Source organism: Stegodyphus dumicola, chromosome X1 (assembly GCF_044657685.1).
Source record: "Stegodyphus dumicola isolate Sdum_Otavi_A_Nest chromosome X1, ASM4465768v1".
Lineage (NCBI taxonomy): Eukaryota > Metazoa > Arthropoda > Arachnida > Araneae > Eresidae > Stegodyphus > Stegodyphus dumicola.
The window spans coordinates 103,755,777-103,775,568 of NC_140780.1; the positions used below are offsets into that span (position 1 = coordinate 103,755,777).

The 19,792-nt window shown below is 32.2% G+C and overlaps 1 protein-coding gene across 3 annotated transcripts in view; it reads left to right on the forward strand.

Moving 5' to 3' along the window:
- LOC118200033 (isobutyryl-CoA dehydrogenase, mitochondrial-like) overlaps nucleotides 1-19,792 on the forward strand; it is a 127,323-nt gene that overhangs the window by 14,731 nt on the left and 92,800 nt on the right. For 2 of the 3 annotated variants that reach the window (XM_085807414.1, XM_085807413.1), the window contains exons 3-5: nucleotides 8,976-9,145; nucleotides 9,380-9,489; nucleotides 18,474-18,688. In XM_085807414.1, coding sequence (XP_085663540.1) covers nucleotides 8,976-9,145; nucleotides 9,380-9,489; nucleotides 18,474-18,688 — 495 coding nt within the window. The remainder of the gene's footprint in view (nucleotides 1-8,975; nucleotides 9,146-9,379; nucleotides 9,490-18,473; nucleotides 18,689-19,792) is intronic. The other variant, XM_085807415.1, reaches the window with a different exon arrangement.

Below are 19,792 nucleotides of genomic sequence, written 5' to 3' on the forward strand. Positions count from 1 at the left end.
AAGTGATTTGCTATTGTAAGCTATAAAGCTTGTGTTTTTTAACCTCATTTATTAGCATTAACTAAACCTGCTAGAATATTTTTTTCTGTTTGAGGGATTTTTATATTCTTATATTCTCTAATGTCTGACAAACAAGAAAAGCTGTTTGTATTTATATCTCCAGTTTACTATTTTTAGTGATTTTACCAGCTTTTGGAACTAGGTGCTTGATCGCTTGGTGTATTTACCAAAGCAATTAAATTTTTAATGAACCATTGCGAGTTCGAATACAGTTGAGGTATTTTCTGATTTGAAAAAAATATTTTTTTATTGTTTCTGTAGTTTTTTAATTAACGGAGTTCTGTTAATATAAAAATTTTTACATGTAACATCATATCATTTTACATTATTTTATTATCATACATAAAATGTTATATCAATTAATTATTTACATAATAATTTTATAAATTATACAAATATAATTATTATATTTTTATGTTATTTATAAAGTGATAAAATTTATTTTCCCTCTTTCATGTGCTTAAAAAGATGCTTTATTACGAATCTAGTTCTTATCAATGCGTGTTTCATTTTATGCTGTATATGAAGTAATTGATTTATTTTCTTCATTTATGCAAAAATTGTAAATCGTAAATATATATTACAAAAAAAATTGTCAAGGGGGAAAGGAAGGCAATTGATTATGATATGTAATGCGCACACACACATATATATATAACCGAAATTTGAATAGCAGTAGTTTTTTATGTTCATAAACTTTTCTTATAAATACTTTACAAGGTATTTCTCCTCCCTTCTTAGCGTGCCTTCGGGGTGTAGTGGTCTGCATGCTGGGCGCATATTCCAGAGGTTGGTGGCTCGATTCCCGCTGAAAGCCTTGCTCACTTTTCATCTCTCCTGCTTCCAATTAACCTAATGTCTTTACAGTGGCGCCTGAACTAAAATGCTTGTGGATGATGATTCTCCACATGCAGGATTTGGCAATTGGGCCCCTTAAAAACCCCAGTCGCCCTATAAAAGGGGGAGTATATAAGGTACTTCTCCTGCTTCCTAGAATGCCTTCATGATGTGGTGGTCTGCACGCTGGTGGCGTATTCCAGAGGTCCATGGTTCGATTCCCGGCAAGGGCGTTGCTCGTTTTTCAATCTCTCTTGCTTCCAAAAAAACCGAATGTTTCTACAGTGGTGCCCAAACTGAAAGGGTGATGGATGATGATTCTCTACACCCAGGATTTGGCGATTGGGTCTCCTAAAATCCCAGTTGCCCTTTCAAAGGGGGAGTATGTAAGGTATTTCTCCTGCCTTCTTAGCGTGCCTTCGTGGTGTAGAGTCTGCATGCTGGGTGCATATTCCAGATGTCCATGGCTCGATTCCCGGCGAAAGCGTTGCTCGTTTTTCATCTCTCCTGCTTTCAAAAAATACCTAATGTCTCTATAACTTAACAGGTAAATAAAAGGCTGACTGCTTTTCCTCCCAATTGAGAACTTCTGTTCTCAACCGGCGGGTTCTCAATTTTTGTAGTACTATTCAATAATAGAAGTAGTAGTTAACTATTCAATTATTAAATTAACTCTCTCTAGTTAACCATTCATTAAACAGAAAGGCACTGTTTGTGTTACAGATGAACCTTGGCTACTTGTGGGTAAACATAAGATAAATTCAAATATAGGTAATGTAATCGGAAACTACACATAAAACAGACTATAAGGTGTCTCAAGATGATATAACACTGCGTTGTTAAATGTTGGTTAGCAAGATGCTAAAGCTGGAATAACGTTGACAGAGATGGTGATAGTAAGCAGCAGCAAGATGAAGCTGCCGGAATCATTCAAATGCTTGGCCTTGAATATATGATTGCTAATTTATGTTCTGGTGAAGATAACAAAATGAAGAAATTATAAGAAAGCTTCAATTCATAATAACTGGTCAATTAAGGTAGAATATTACAGAGTTACCAAAATCTCTAGATTACTGTCAAGATTTATTTAAATGAAATGGAAGTTTAACTTTTTATAATCATATTAAATTGAAACCAGAAGCTATTGGTGAAATAGATCCGTGTAGAAAATTCTGCTAATTTACAAAATTCATTAAAAAGGAACTGGAAAGAACAGAAAAAAATGGTATTCTGGAGAAAATTAATTAATCTGCAGAACTTCGAATCAAATCTATCAACTTTCACAAGCAGGCCTTGGCTTCATAGAGTCTCACTCCTGTCAATCATTTTTGGGCCTTTGGTCTTTCATGGTTGTGGGGTAATGAGCGGTGCGAACACCTCACCCTTGGACCAAAATCTTACCTGAATTAATCATACATTCGTCGTAATGGCATACTTTCTTGAGAGCAATGAGGAAGCAATTGTAGCAATGGCATTTCGTCGAATATGGGATAATGTTGGCCTCCAGGCAAAGTAACTAGTGAGGCAAGTCACAAAATGGTGCAGAGTTAGGCATGTGGTATAGCAATTATTTCTGAAATTCCTGAAAGCAATTAATTTTCTAGGGAATCCTAAAAGCAATTAAGCAGGCATTTGAACTTGGAATAAGCATATTAAATAAAGCATATCTCAGAGGCACATCATACAGGCATAATTTTAGTGCAATGTTAGTAGCGATAAGCAATAAAGTAAAGTCCCAAATTCAACTGTGAAGAAATGAGTGTAGAAAGCAATTAAAGCAGTCCATGATCAATGATACAAATGAAAGGCATAAATAGGGTGGCAATCTTAGTGCAGATGCATAAAACAGCAATCGGAGTCCTCTCCGCCGGCATCTTTGCTCTAACTGATTCATATCCATATCCTACCCTGATTAATCAGTCTGCGGGCTTAAAAAGGGCCTTTACCAATATATAGTTAGTTGTCGTACCCTAATGAAAGGGAATACTAATTGAGTTCGTGCCCATAAATATTATGGGAAAGAAGCACTTCCTATGTGCTATCAAAAGAGAAGTGTGGCCAGTTCTTGTGCCACCATCTATTGTCAGAAATGGTAAACAGTCCTGTAAGTGAGATTTAGGGTTAGCTGCTTCGCATAAGTGCCTCTGTCTATTGGTGAGTCTGTAGTTCAGTGGAGATAAGCATAGCATAGCATAATCTTGGCATAACTCTGAAATTAATCCTGTTCTGCAAATCTAAACATCAATTCCACAGTTTTGAATGCTAAAATCATTTTTTCTGAAGTACTTAGAGTAATTTTAATTCTTTGGGCAATTTTGGTGAGGCTGTTTAGTAGTTTAAAAACTGTAGGGTCTTGGCATAGGGGTAAATTTCATTACTTTAGCGAGTTGGTCATCTGGTTTAAGGTTTGCTGCGAGTGCTTGACTGAAGTTAAATTGCGTGTTTTTATTGATGTTATTCTCTTTTTGAGTCCGGAAAATCTGGAGTTGGAGGGGTAGGTGCTGATTTAGTTCCTATAGTTTTTTCAAAGCATTTTTGATAGACTTCACCTTCTTGATATGAACTTGCATGATTTTTTGAACAAAAATTACATTTTGGCTGTTTCTTTTCTTTGACCTGACAAGTATTGCTGAGGCGATTTTCTGAACATTTTACCCATTTAACAGATTTCAAACAGTTCATCTGAGAATGTCCATATTCTTGACAATTAAAACATTGCACTTGTCTCTTTTTTTGGTGTATATTTTTCGATGTGAATATTGAAGTCAAACATATTATTTAACTGGTGAAGCTTTTCTCCCGCTGCATTTCTGTGGAGTTCTAGGGAGTAGATGGCTGGCATTACTTTTTGATGTTGTGATCTTTTAGAAAATTGCTGCACTTTAATAACTGGAAATCCTCACCTGGATAAATCATTATGAATGTCCGTTTCAGTCATTGTTTCCGGGAAATTTTTAAGGATTACTTTAACTGTAGCATTAGTATTGATCGGGTAAGTATGGAATTGAATACCTGATTTTTTTGAAGTTTTCAACTGCATTTTGGAAATCTTCTAAACTTTTGTTATAAAGATAAATTGCAGGTTTTTTTTTTAAATTCTGCTTCAAAGTTTTGGTCTGGCAAAATGTACTGCACATTTTATGAAGTTCCTTCCAATTTGGGTTTGGTTCTGTGATTACAATGAGGTATATTTTCTGGGGAGGGGTGTTCTTATTATCTGTTTCCACTTCCGTGCTGAATGTTGAAAATCTATTCTCTTTAGGTATTTCTTCGTTGGTAGTTAGTTTTAGATTTACCTTACATGTTTTCATTGGCGTTTGCCATTCTAATTCCGTAACTGACCTTATATTTTGCTGGGATGTTTTTTTTGCTCGTACGCATCTGTTTCTCTCTGGTATTTCATCCTAAGGTTGTGTATGGCTATTAAAAGTATTTCGTTGTTCGGATTATTGTTAAGAGTTTCAAATAAGACTTTATTTATGCTTTCTAATTTCTCTGCACTGTAAAAGCCTTGAAATGGTTTGTCTGATTCTTTCATTTTTTCCTGAATAATTTCTTGACATTTAACTCTGGGGGCCTGTAATTTCCTGAAGACATTTCTGTCCGGTTGGCGTAATGTATTGCGTATTTTTATTTGCTTCTAGCTGAGCTGTAACTAAGTTAGGAAAAATTGTTTTTGAATTTTTCTAAGGTCTGATTATTTCCTGATTTCTTAGCAGATGACTTAATTAATTTTTGGCTTTGAGAATTTCCCGATTCGTTTCTGCTATTTTTTTAAAGATTAAGCCTAGAATTCATAGAATAATCTGTGTCCATGCCATTATCAATATCATAGTCAGTATCGTCAGTGCGAGCCCAAAACTTATCTGGTGGTTCCTTACTGGCCATCTAGGAGAACATAAAAGAGCTTACCAGTAATCAAGAAGAGCTGCAAAATTTCGAACCTCCCTCTAGGAGTTCAGCTGTTCGAGGTGAAGCTCTAATTGAGAAAGGGGCGTTCAGTGAGAGTCCTAGTAAGAGAGGTCACGTGAGTGACGTCGTCCAATAACGAAGCATAGTAAGGCAAAACATGGTATTGGTCTGTCATAGTCATGTGCAAGCTACCGAGAGAAATTAGTAAAGTAATTGCAATAACGAAGCATAGTAAGGCAAAACATGGTATTGGTCTGTCATAGTCATGTGCAAGCTACCGAGAGAAATTAGTAAAGTAATTGCAATAATTAGAGTTTGATTAATAACAATTGATAATAAATCTTGATTAAATAAGAGTGAATGCACAAATAAACAGCAGAGTCCATATGCCCTCTCTAATACAGCGTATTAAGTTTTTTTGTTTTTTTGTTTGTTTTTTTTTTACAATTGTCTGTTAACTTTATTTTGAATAATAAAGGGTAATTAACCCTTTGTGCATTTACATTTCTATCTCTCTGAACTAAGCGATTATTCGCTTACCTGTTCTTAAAGTTCCTCAACTAAGTCAATAAAATAAATGCAGATCGATAAGATACAGGAGTAACTTGAAAATATATACAAAAGATACAAAATTACCACTTAGAATTGTGGTGAATGGTGTTAGGTCAGTGGACTATGTGATTAGTTGTCGGGTCATAGTCAATAATGCTTCGAATTGTGTCGTAACTTTTCCTCATGTTTTCGAAAAAATTATGGAAGTAATAAGAATCTGGTTAAATAATGGTTGTATTTCAAGATCATGATGCATTTCTCTGTTTCTAACAAACTATTGGGCATTTGTAATGTATCTGAGAGTTTTCTTTTGAAGTATTTTAAGTTTCATTCTTTTTAAGATTTTTAATCCAATTGCCCAGGCAGGGGCTGCATATAAATGAATTGGTTGAATAAGAAAAGTGTAAAGCATTTTCTTGATTCTCAGACTTAATTTAGAATTCCTTCCAATAGTCAGGTAAATAGCCATGAAGGCGCCATTTCCTTTATTTGCGATATATTTGCAGAACTTGTGAATTCATTAATTGGATTAAGAAAAAAGGAAGGTCGTTTAAGACTATGTTTAAATCCTCAATATGTGAACCAAAACATACTCAGAGAACATTATCACATATTAATCTTAAAAAAATTTCACGTTATAGTGACAAATGCAAAAATATTTAGTATTTTAGATGAAAAAAAAAAAAAAATTGGAATGTTAAACTATCAGATTTAAGATGTCAACTTACTGCATTAAATATTTCATTTGGTAGCTATTGTTTTTTAAGGTAGTCCTATGGAACGAGTTCATTGGTAAAAGTTTTTCTGACATTTTTAATGATGTAGAATGAGTTCAAATGTATATATAGATGATTTGTTAGTTTTGGGGAAAGATAAAGAAAAGGAGACTTTAGATTAAAGAAGGTACCAGAAAGAGCTAGAGAGAAGAATGTTAAATTTAATTTAAACAAATGTAAAATTGTGCTGAATACGTACAGTTTCTGAAGCTGGTTTAAAACCAAATGAAGTCAAATACATAAGGCATACAGTTTCTAAAGGTGGTTTAAAACCAAATGAAGCCAAAGTTAAAGCTATTCTTGATACAGAAGCACCAAAAAAGTGTCAAGGAATTAAGATACTTTCCTAGGAATGATTAGATATGTTTCTAGGTTCGTATCTAATGCATCAGAATTAATAATATGTTTAATTTGTTTAAAAAAAGAAAAAAAAAAAAAGGTGTCTGGAATTGGCATGCAGTATGTGAAAATGCCTTTAGAAGGTTAAAAGTTGCCTTAATAAATAAACTAGTTTTACAGTATTATGATATAAATATGACTGTTGTTTTATCTGTAGATGCATCTTAAGAAGGACTAGGAGCACTTTTACTGGCAAAATAATTTACTGGTGGCATATGTATCTAAGGCATTAACAAGTACAGAGAAAAATTATGTTCAAATTGAAAGAGAAACTTTAGCTATTGTATTTGCAGGTGAGATATTTCACCAGTAGATATTTGATAAATTTTTGAAATTTTAAGTGAGTGTAAACCATGGGAATTAGTTTTTAAGAAGCCATTAAATAAATTTCTCATTAAGAGATTACCAAGAATGCGTAAAAGATTACAGTCATATCAGTTTGAGATTTAAAAAAAAAATTTTTTTTATAGTTTAATGCATTATCAAGATCATTTCCTGCTTAAAGATTTTTTTCCTCCCAAAGGAGACATAGAAGCCCATGTTGGGATGGTTGTAAAAAGTGTCTGAAGGTTAAATGAAAATACAAAGCATATGGTTCCTGAACTGGCAAAACCATATTTTAACTTCAGAGAAGAGTTGTCAGAAGCAAATGGATTACTATTTAAAAATTCTTGTATAGTTGTACCTGGAAGTTTATAAAGAGATATGTTAAGTAGAATTCCTTATGGTCATATAAGAGTAGAAAAATGCAAAAACAAAGCAAGAGAAATGTTATATTGGCCAGGAATGTCAAAAGAAACTTAAGATTTGAGAATGAACTGTCCAACATATTTGAGTTTAGCTATAGCGAAGAACCAGTGATATCTAAAGAAATACCTAATGGTCCATTGGAAGTACTGCAAATGGACATCTTTTCTTTCAAGGAAGATATTATCTGATAATTATCTGACACTGCATCAGGTGCCGGCCTTAAATAAGCCTTAAGTATATGTGGGAATTTATTTATTCAGGACTCGGAGAAGCGTTAAGCATGTGCAAGAAATAGGCATAAGTGTAATAAATAACTAAACTAATACAATTCAGGCTTAATTTCTCAGTGCGTAACATAAGCAAGATAAAGTTTAGCAGAACAACTTGTCTTTAGTCTCCAATCTCATAATACTTAGCCAAATATGTATAGTGAACGATAGCTAAATTTTATGATGATAACCGCAAAACTGGAGGTTCTCCTGAAGGTTTTGGGATATCGCAAACCAAAGGATATAAAAGAATTTTTTCACTGTGATGACAGTGCTCCTCAATTATCAATCAGTTACCAGATGGTGAAATCTGTATTATGTTTCTAGATCGAGAAAATGCCGTTACAGACACAGAGTGGCGAAAAAATTTCGATTGACAAGTTAGTCGGAATTCTAGACACAGCAATTACAGGACTTCAACAATGGAACTCTGTAACTGAATAAGAAATTATATCTGTTTATAAAATTAAAGAGAAAGTATTAGCACAAAAAACAAAGCAACTTAAACAACTTGAAAGTAATGTTTAACAAAGTAAAAAAATAAATATTAAGCTTTTTTTTGTAAATTTTGATACCCTTTAGATCATAAATGCTTCATTATTTCAGAAATCACAATTTAATATTTTTAATTTTATTATTTCTTCATGCCATCTTACTAGATTTAAACTGATGATCTGGAAAAATCCCAAATCTGGAATCGCGGAAGTCCCGACGAATCCGGATCTGAGACCTTTGTACTGTAATCTCGTATAAATGACTTCATTATGCATGGCATAAGCTCATTATAGCTTGGTAATTATTCCAACAATTTGCATAACAAATTATTACTTGCATAGATTATTGAAATAAACACAACAGCTACTGCAAGTAATTATAAAAAGTTCTACATCAAGGAAACTTAATATTTTTTATTTGGGTTGTCTTCTTCAAGTTTTGAGTTAGATAAAAGTTTTTAACTTGTTCTGGTAGACTTTAGATATTAATTTTTGTTATTAAGATTTTTTTGACTAAGTGAACTGGTGGCAGGGAAAAGGAAGAGCAAACAATAATGTCCATATATTCTTTATCCTGCCTCAAAAATTAGATTTAATATCTGTGTAGCGAACTAAAATGCCTTGAAAATTATTTTTCATAATGAAAGCATAGGTTAGATACATGCCAGCTACGACAAAAATGTTAATGGCAGATTTGATCTTTTGATATTTGTCAATAAATTATTAAGTGATAAAAGCTTGAATAAGGAATTTTGTTTTATGATTTTGTTTAGACATGAAAAAGGTGTATTTTTCATTTCTTTTCATATAAGCAAGCATTTTGATTAATAAATTACTTTATTTCTATTGCCAGTCTTTGTTGGTATTGCATTATATAAACAAGATTTTTATTAATAAATTAGTTACCTAAACAGGCATATTTTCAGGAAATATTTCCTATTGAAACTCTGCGAAAGGCTGCTGCATTAGGCTTTGGTGCTATTTACATTTCGGAAGATCATGGAGGTGCAGGCTTGACACGGTTAGATGCTTCAATAATTTTTGAAGCATTATCTCGTGGGTGTGTTAGTACTACGGCTTATTTAACTATTCATAAGTAAGACCTGTTTTTTAAATAATTGTTATAAATGTTTAATGAATTACCATGGATGTGCGCTTTAAGAGTAATAACTTTCATGTTTGCAGATTTATAATTTCTTATTTTTTGTAATGAAAGTGCTTTTTAGTTAACACAGTAAAAATAATATAAAACTTAACAGCTGGTTTAAATGTTTAACATATATTTTTACTTGTTTTAACTATAATTTTTTAAAAGTGTCTTTTTTTGAAGCATGGCTCTGTGGATGATCGATCATTATGGAAACAAGGAACAAAAGCAGAAGTGGTTGCCAAAACTTTCTACAATGGAACATTTTGCTTCATATTGTCTTACTGAGCCAGGTAAATTTTCTTCAAAATTCATGTGTTAATATCACAGTTCTGGTAGCAAAATTTCAGTTCATAGCATTAATATTCCATGATGATATACTTTTGTATGTCCTCTGATTTTTAATAGCCATATGCAGTCAGAGTCATAATATAATACCATCAATTTAATGTTGTATAAAACTGTTCTTTTGTAGTTTGAGTATTATGAAATAAATCATACAATAATTGTAGTTATGATAATTATAACAGTAGAAAATGGGCAACAAATGTAGAAAATTAAAAATCTGCAAAGCTTGGAACCTGCGTTTGTGTGGATGATTTTAGTGTTTTCCAGATTTCATGTCAAAAAATAAAAATCATATGATTCAGACTTAAAAAAAAAAAAAAAAAAGTGTTAATTGCAATAGAATTTCAATAATCTGTCTAGCTTGGAACCAAAGGTTCGTGGATTAAATTTTGCAGATTATATGTCATGTTTTGAGTGTAGTTTATGTTTTTCACTTTCTAATTTTGGCATTAAATTTGATCATTTACAATTAAATAAATTACTAAAACACACACATGCTTTAAGAATTATTTAATCAAGATTTTTTGAACATAAAACTTGTTTTCTAAACAAATATATGTATGCGCAGTTGCAATGATGCCAGTACAAGGAAGTGACAAAGTAATGAGATATAATAGAAAAGTTTTTGAAAAAATAAAGGATGTAGAAAAATAATATATCTATCAATGAAATTAATTTCTAAATAATATTTATTCTGGTAAGAGAAAAAATAAGTAAATGCATTGTTTATAAAGTCGCTAGAGCAATGGGTTTCCCTGAATTGAATTCCTATGTTAATTCTGTCATTAAATTCCATGTATCTCCAGTTATTTTAACAGTACTACAATTTAAGTTCATGATTTATTAAAAGAAAATTTTTTTATGTCTACTTTTTTCTCCATTTTTATGCCAGAGAAATATTTACGAGGTGCTGTTTTCAAGATACTGTCTGCATTCACTGCTAATGTAAACATGCTTGCAGACTTGTGCAGAATGGAAAGAAACCAGTGATGAAGTGCATTGAAGTTTGAATGCAATATCTGAAAAGTTTTTGACAAATAAATGCTTAATATATGCATAATATGCATGTAATATGTGCATAATAATATATGCTTAATGTGTGGATAATTTTTTAAAACTACATAACTTTAGAATTAACATTTAAATACAAAGAATATGCATATGAAAGTAAGGCTTTATGTAAAGTGAAAAAAGAATTTGCCAAAATTCAGGATCTGCATTTATTATGAAATTAAATCTGACATAAACACAGGAAATGCTAAATAATTAAATGTATTACGACTGTTTTTGCATCTGAAATGGATAAAATGTTATATACACACACGTACATCATAATTTCTGGTAGATAAGCTACTCTAGGGTATATACTGTATGCATGATAATTGGGGGGAAAAACGGTTCATTGGATAAGCTGCACCTGCTGTATACCCCACAATAAAGCATTTAGAAACATGCTACTTAATGTTAATTTATTGAGTAATTCCCTTCCATATTGGTGTAATCATCATTGATATTATTTCAAACATTTTCAACATAACCATAAGGAGTGAGATATAAATAATTAAAAAATAAATGAATATCTTACCTTGAATTTGCCCAAAATGAACTGTGCTGATTACTAATAGACATTATTTTTATGTGCATAGTAAACTTTATTTATCACCATAAATTACCGTTTTATGAAAAAGAACAGAGATATAAGATAATTAAACAGAATTTTATAATTGAAATAAAACGCATTTATGCACACAAAACCTTCAGAATAGGAATCTTCAATGTAAGAATTAAAAACTTAACAAATGACCATCAAGGTCACTTTCATTACTCTTGTTTTTAATCACTTCTTTTGACATCACTATCTTCATTAGCTTTTTTTTGATGATTTCCAATTTAATGAAAGGTAATATGATCATATCATCTCGGCTGATTACCATGCTTTATTGACCTACAAGGCAACTGCCTGATACGAAGCTTTTATCTGTCTGGAATATGTAAAGAAATGAAGTCTGCTTCTCATCCATTCCTCCCACTGCTTTTATAGTTTGTGCTTGAAAATTCTATTGATGGTGAGATCCAGTGGCTGTAAATTTTTTTAAGCTGATCTGGTATCACTGAAACATTGGTGCTAAGTTTTTTTGCGTTGGATTTTATGGTATCCACTAAATGGGATAGCATTGAATCCAGAACAATGAGTCCGTTTGGTTAGGAAAAAGCATCTTTCCTTTTTCGATAAATTTCTCTTAGCCCAAACAACATCATTTCTTTACATATCCATCTTCTTTTGTTGGCAAAAATAATAACCCATTTAGAGACATTTTCTATCACTGATTTTCTTTTGAAAATTTTCAAAGGGGTTAACTTCTCTCCAATGTGACACAACCCAAAGAAGTCTTTTCATTCCTGATTGTAACACAGAAATAATTCTTTCACCTGTGGAATGAATAATTCTGCTTGGAGAACAGTCGTAAGTAACAGGCACTTCATCCATATTAATTATTCGCCTTCTACTCAAATTTTGTTCTTTAATTTTCTGAGATGTGTACTTCTAAAAAGGTCACTCCGCAGGAAGCTTTTGTCAACTTGTTTTTGTCTTGATAGCTAATGCTTTTCCTTTCATGAATCTGAAACACCAAAAACCCTCGACAAAGTATTTAATGCTTATTTGTTAAGCAATTATTTTTGCTTAAAGGTAAATTCAAACTGTTGATGCTCATAATCCCTTTTCTGTCTGCTCTGTAGTCCATTTCTTTAACTGGTCTTCCAAAAGATTACAGGCTATGATGCCAGTCTGTCAAGATAATTTACTCTTAAACATTTTCTCTGATTCTTGCTCGGACTTTCACTGCTGAATGCATCTCTTGTCAACTTGAAATTCCCTAGTTGCAGCTCAATTTTTCAATTTGTGTCTCTTTCTTCGCCGCCAAAATCTTAAAAGTAGCTGTATAATTCTTCTTTAAGTCAAAGTAATAATAGTAATAATAATTTAAAAAATTTAATGAGCATGAATGATAAAGTAAGCACTGCAACAAAAAAGTAATAAGCAAGCCACAAAGCACTGAGACACGTATAAGAATGAACACAGAGCTAGGTGAAATAGAAGTTACTGTTGCCATTTAAAAGGAAGATGGTCATCAGAATATGCACAAATCCACAGAATTGAGCAGAAAGCATATGCATTACGGTGTCTTTACATGAAACACTTCCCACTATAGAGTTTCATGTGATTTCGAACTTATGACAATGTCTTAGCACAACCCGAGTGCTCGTATCAGACTAAAATGTCATAGTGAATTCTGCAGTAATTGTTTTGCTTGTGTTTCACTTACAGTTTAAACTAGCAGAGTTTTAAAGACAGAAAAAGTAAAATTCCTTCAGATATGCCACACTGGCAGATACGCAGACCAAAATTTTCAACCTTTAAACACAGATACGTCATGCTTATCTACCCAAAATTATGATATATATATATGAAAATATTATGACTTTACATAGGCATGTATATATATTTGAAACAACATGTATAGTTATCATATAGTCTTTTTAAGAAGATTGTTTGAACCATTGTAGTTGATCTAGGCAAGTTTCCTTGGATGAGTAATTTATGTAAAGAAAATCTCAGCACCTCTGGATAGATATTTGATTTTAAGTTCTGAAGGAACTTCTGTTACATATTACAGTACAAATGTCCATTCTAGTAATAAAACATGGATAATGAAAGTATATCTAAGACCAAATGCTCTTAATAGATTGGGTGGTGTACTTAAACAACTACAGTAGAAGTCCGAGATCCGGACACCCAATATCCAGAATGATCTAAAATCTGGACATCAAACCCACCAACAACCTTCTTTTTTTTTAAGAATTTTTTCTTTTTCTTTGTATGCTTTGTGCATGCGCATTTGATTTTTTTTTCACCATAATAAAATATGTGGAGAGTTTCGATTTTTAATTTCACTTTGGCACTAAATAAAATACCTTGTTAATCAAGAAAAAATCATTTTAACATAAAGTTGTGTAATCAGTAATTTGGCTCCGTAGCTGCGTAATTGCTTGGCTTACATCTCGAACCAAAACATTCTATATAAAAACATCGTTGATTTTATGCTACTAATATTTTATATCCCTGACGCCAACCTGGTGAATCGTTATTATATTTTGCTTTCATCACTGCATGTTTATCAAGATATGATAACTTCAGTAATGACTCATGCAGTGATGCCTAACTATTTTTTATTTTTTTTTTTTAATATTGGTAATTTAATAGCAAAAAGTATGGTAACCTTTTGTGTTAACATTATGCTGGGCGATGAGTACAGATTTCAGTTAAATGCACTAAGAAATGTTGACGAGGAAAAATCTAACAAAAATTTCTTTCCATATGCTAAAAACAGATTTTGTTAATGATACTCATAGACCAAAAAATTACATTTAGTGCTATTTGAATTGAGAATAACTGATCTGTTATTCACATAAACTCGGAACCAGTGCCAGAGATGGTATGGCCACACTGAGCAGGAGAATGTAGTAAAAACAAAATTTTTTTAATTTAGAGAAGCACCAAGCAGCAAAATTAAGGGATGACAAAATTTTTAGAATTTAGGGAAAGCCCTGGGATCCAAAATTTAGAACTTAGGGAGGCGCTTGGTAGCAAAATTTAGGACCCCCAGAGACTGCATCAGGTTGTAAGATATCTAGCGCCGGCCCTCTAAGCCCCTCTTAAGCATGTGCAAAAAATAGATGTTAAGTATAATGAATCACTAAATTAATACAATTCAGGTTTAACTGCTTCAGTGTGCGGTAGAAGCAAGACAAAATATTTAGCAGAAGAATTTGTCTTTCGGCGCAAATCTCATGATACATAGCCAATAATGTATAGCATTAGGCTAAAATTACACTATACTGATTCCAAGGAATTTAAGTTAATACAGCAGATTGCCTTGTTTTTTAGCTTTCTGATTTGATCCAGCTTATTAATTTTTGCAAGCTGTTATTATTACAACAATTTTATGAAAATTAAAGTTTGAACTTTGAATTATATCGAAAAGAGTTTCTAATTCTGGAGCTGCAAAAGGATATATAAAGCGAAAGCATGTTTCGATGTCCATTAAACAAAAAGTGGAATTGCTGCAATGAATGGATAAAGGTAGATCCATCTCAAAATTGTGAGAGGAGTATAGTGTTAGAAAGTCAACTGTATATGACATAAGAAAAGAGAAATAGGATTTTTTTTTTTTTTTTTTTTTTTTTTTTGTGATTCCGACACCCCATTTACAATGAAAACAGAAAAATTATTCGTTATGCTAGAAGTGACGATCATGACAAAGTGATGATTGAATGGATCAAACAGCGTTGCTGCAAGGACGTGCCATTGACAGATAGAGTCATAATGGCTCAAACCAAAATATTTCATAAACAAATGAACATAAAAACTAAGTGCACATATTCGACAGGTTGGTTATCTGAATTTAAAAATCACTATGGTATAAGGCAACTAAATATTTCAGGTGGAAAAGCTTCAGATTATACTGAAGCTGCTGAACTATTTGTAGATGAATTCATAGAACTCATTAACAGTGAAAAGTTATCTCCAGAACAAATTTACAACTCTGATGAAACTTGCCTTTTCTGGCTATATATACCAGGAAATACTTTGGCAACCTCTACAGAAAAGGCTCCAAGTGGTCTCAAAGATCCCAAAGCGAAACTAACAATTTTAGCATGCGCAAATTCTGCAGGAATACACAAGCATAAACTTTTCGTAATTGGAAAAAATATACATGCTCGAGCATTTAAAGGAGTAAAGAATTTTGCCGTTATATAGCTTGAAAATAAAAGAGCATGGATGACACAAGCATTAACGAATGATTGATTTGAAAATCATTTTATACACAAGGCTTGGCAACATTTGAATTAGTTCATTTACCTGATGACACAAAAATTGTCCTGATTGTAGACAACTGTTTGGCTCATACTTAAACTTTCAGTGAAAGATAATGTATCCATATTATTCTTTCCTTCAAATTGTTTGTCCGTCATTCAGCGTATGGATATCGTAATAGTGTGTGCGTTGCAATGCAAATACAGTACAAAGTCCGTAATCCGGACATCCATTATCTGGAATGATCTATGATCCAGACCTCAAAGCCACAAACTTTATGCATGCGCATAAAGAATGTGCATGCATTACGCATACGCGCATTGAAAGAAATGTTTGATAAAGTAAACAAATAAATAAAGCTTTTTTTTTTTGTAAAATTTGATACCCTTTACATCAAAATTGCTCTTTATTTCATAAATTACGGTTTCATATTTTTAATTGTATAATTTCTGCATGCCATCTTACCAGATTTAAAGTGATGATCTATAATCCGGAAAAACCCTAATCGCCGAAGTCCCGATGAGTCCGAATTACAGACTTTGTACTGTATAAGGTAGCATTTTTAAAATCCATGTTAAATTTCTTGAATAATGGCAAGAGTGTTCAAGAATTTTTTAAATATTTTGTCATAAAATCTGCTCTGTGGAACATTGCAAGATCGTCGAAGGGTGTGCCTCCAGACACTTTAATAAATGCTTGGCATAATGTATGGCCAGCTACTATATTGCATGGTAAGGATGATGAAGATGATAGCCGCGAATTTTAAGATTTTTGGATATCACAAACCAAAGGCAAAATTTTCCAATTGATAGATTTTGTAAAGAAATGTGGAGAAGTGGTAATAAATGAAGAAGACAGGAGAAGTGTAATAAATGAAGATGACATAGCAGTTTTTTATTGCATTGACAATGTCACAATCATCAATCAATTAACGGACAGCAAAATCTGTAGTATAGTTCTAGATCCAGAAATACCACTGCTGATAGTGAAGAAAGTGACAGAGAGGTTACTGGAAAAAAAAAAATAATAAAATAAAAAATAAATAAATTCGATTATAAGTTAGTCTGAATTCTCGACACAGCAATTACAGGACTTTGTAACATGGACAAAATGGAACTTTGTAACTGAACAAGAAATTATTTCTGTTGTAGAATTAAAGAGAAAGTATTAGCACAGAAAACAAAGCAACTTAAACAACTTACATTGAAAGAGATGTTTAAGAAAGTAAACGAATAAATATTATGCCTTCTTTTGTTGTTAATTTTGACATCCTTTGCATCATAACTGCTTCATAATTTCATAAATCATGATTTCATATTTTTAATTCCTGCATACCATCTTACAAGATTTAAACTCATGATCTAATATCCAAAAAAATCTCAAATCCGTAATTGCTGAAGTCCCGACTAGTCCAGATCTCGGACTTTGTACTGTAATATGTTTCAAAAATTCAACATGATATTCAGGAACTTTTGAAAATACTTTCACTTTTACTTTGGCAAAATTTCATTTCCCTTTAATTGGTTGTAGCAGATTTGTTGGTAACCTATTGGTATCTGACAGAACCAAATACCACAGTAGACATGCAGGCAGCTGTTTGTATTAGAGTAATACTAACAAACTGTTAAGTAGGTATTTAATGTTTTACTTAATTCAATTTATTCCCAATGCATTGTCATCCATTCGCTGTCCCAGTCACTGTTTGTATAAGAAAGAAAAGTTTATTTATTATAGTTTATTATAGTTTTTTTAAGCTCTTGACAAACTGTCTTAGAGATTAACAGTAAAAGTCTTGCCTGTGCACTTTTTATGTATTATCTCTTTTTATCAAAAGGGAAATATATAGAGTGGGGGTAAAATTAATAGCATATTAATAAAAATTACTACATAAATTAAGAATTTTTCTTTTTCTTACTTTATATCAAATATTAATTATAAGGAATGCTATTTATTAATCAGAGTTTGAATATTAATTTAGACATCTAAAGCCCTGCTGCTGTGTACTTTCTTCCAAGTGGCATTGGTAATATCTATTACTCATCATAATATATGTTCATAAGTACTAATGGTAAACCGTGACAAAGATGCAGCCCTTCAGCTCCAGTACTGTAGCACAACATGTATAATGTATTTTATGTTAAGTAACCAATTTTTATGATTTGGATCATAATATAACTTATTCCCTCTCGTAGCCCTTACCAGGATGCAACTGAGATTAAAAGATTATTTAAGGTGAGGGTCTTATATGTTTTAGATACAGAGCTGTTGGCTGTGACTCTTGCATCTTTTTTTTTCCTATCTCCCCCCAACACTGTCAGTTAATATTCTGGCATTAGAAGTTCGTTAAATCACACCATTTAAGTCGAGACAGCTTAGTTCGACCAAATTTGTGTACCTTGGGCAGTGATCCCTTTTAAAACTGTAAATATGGTTTTTAAGTTATTTCAATACCCTCAAGTGGTAAAGTATTTATTGTACACAGAAATTGCACTTTTTGCTCAATATAAGCTTAAAAAGTTTATTTAAATCTTTCATAAGACTTTTTTGTACATTTTCAAATAGGGCAGCAACTCATTTGTTTTTCTAGTAAAGTCTGAAAGAAAACCTTCTACAGCAGGGCCAAGACAGCAATTAGATATCATCATAATGAGAAATTATAATATGGAAATATCTTTTGCAAAAAATCCCTGCTTGCTTTCACTGTATAGATAGTTGCCATTTTGCTAATGCTATCTATCAAAATAGATAGATCGCTGTCTGCATTCAGCATCTATCTGAAGGAGAAAGAAACAGTGCAGCATCCTTTGATAACATTCACTTGTGACAGTTACTATAATATCTTCAGTGTCAATGCAGCAAGACCATCATTTGACAGAAATCTGACTGATAAAATCATATTCCTGTAACTGCTATTTGACATGGAGCATAATTAAGTAATGAAATAGGTTTTTGGATATGGTATAGTTCCATTGATATGCTATGCCACACTTTATATATTTCCCCTTTGTTAATAAGAATTCTAAATTGTCACAATTTTTTTTTAAATTATAGGCAGTGGAAGTGATGCAGCTTCATTAATGACTACTGCTAAAAGAGATGAAGAATTTTATGTATTAAACGGTACAAAGGCTTTTATCAGTGGTGGTGGTGAATCTGATATTTATGTTGTTATGGTAAGAACTGGTGAAAGAGGACCAAAAGGAATTTCGTGTCTGGTTGTGGAGAAAGGAACACCTGGATTGAGTTTTGGAAAAAAAGAAAGGAAGGTATTGTAAGAATTTTTCTTTCAGGTTCTATCATTAAAATAATTCATGGTGACTTTTTTTCTTTTGATTAATATTACTTTTAGTATTTTCATTCAGCAGATAGCATGTGAAGTAAATTCTTTTCTGTGTACTCTTTGAAATGCATATCATTGATTTTACAGGGACTATTGTAAACCTTCTATATTTCATCTGACTTCGAAATTCACCGTACATTTTTTCTGTGAATCTTGCACATTGTTATCTTTATTTCTTTTTAGTACCATTAAATAAAATTTTAGTTTCCAAGTGTATTACAGTTGCTTTTATTTTTCTAGAATACCTTTGGTTAAAATCTGAACAGTATTTTAATGAACTTCATGCATGTTATTCTTTTTAAATTAACCCTCTGAGCATTATGACCGGCTTTATCCAGTAATAAGAAGTTTTGCTACTTGGCATATATTAGCTTATAATTTAAGATATTTTACTTTCTTACTTTCGTTAATAATGTAAATATCATGTTAAGGAATGTAAGTTTATGAAAATATCGATTAAAATAAGTAATTATACAAACTCAATTAATAAATGCTGTTTAAATGCTGGTCTTCATCATGGATCTAAAATCCTATGCCGCTCAGAGGGTTAAAGAAATACTTCATTTTCTTCCTCTGCTGTAAAGTAAGGGACCAACTGTTTGTGAAGTTAGTAGAAAATATTTATCTCCATGTAAAATTATGTATTATATGCATTTTTCAAATAGAAGCATTGGAGGGCGTAACCACTGAGTAATACTTTTCCAAGGGCTGAAGAATCCGAGAAATTAATCATAATACACTGATGAGCCGAAACATTATGATCATATGCCCACATATTTTAGTGAACTCGTCTGGATGGCATGGAGGGCACGTGATTAAGTGGGAATGGTATTTAACTGCTAATGGAGAAGATAAGAATCTGGGGAGGACCCAAGCCGCCTGCCCAATTCGGCCTCTTGATCATTTTGGATCCCCTCCTTAATGCCACAAACAATGGCAGCCAGCGTACTGGGGAAGATAAGGAATCATTCTTGCGCTTACTTTTGTTAGTGATGGGAAAGGCTGCTGATGAAAGCAAATTTGAGAAAGG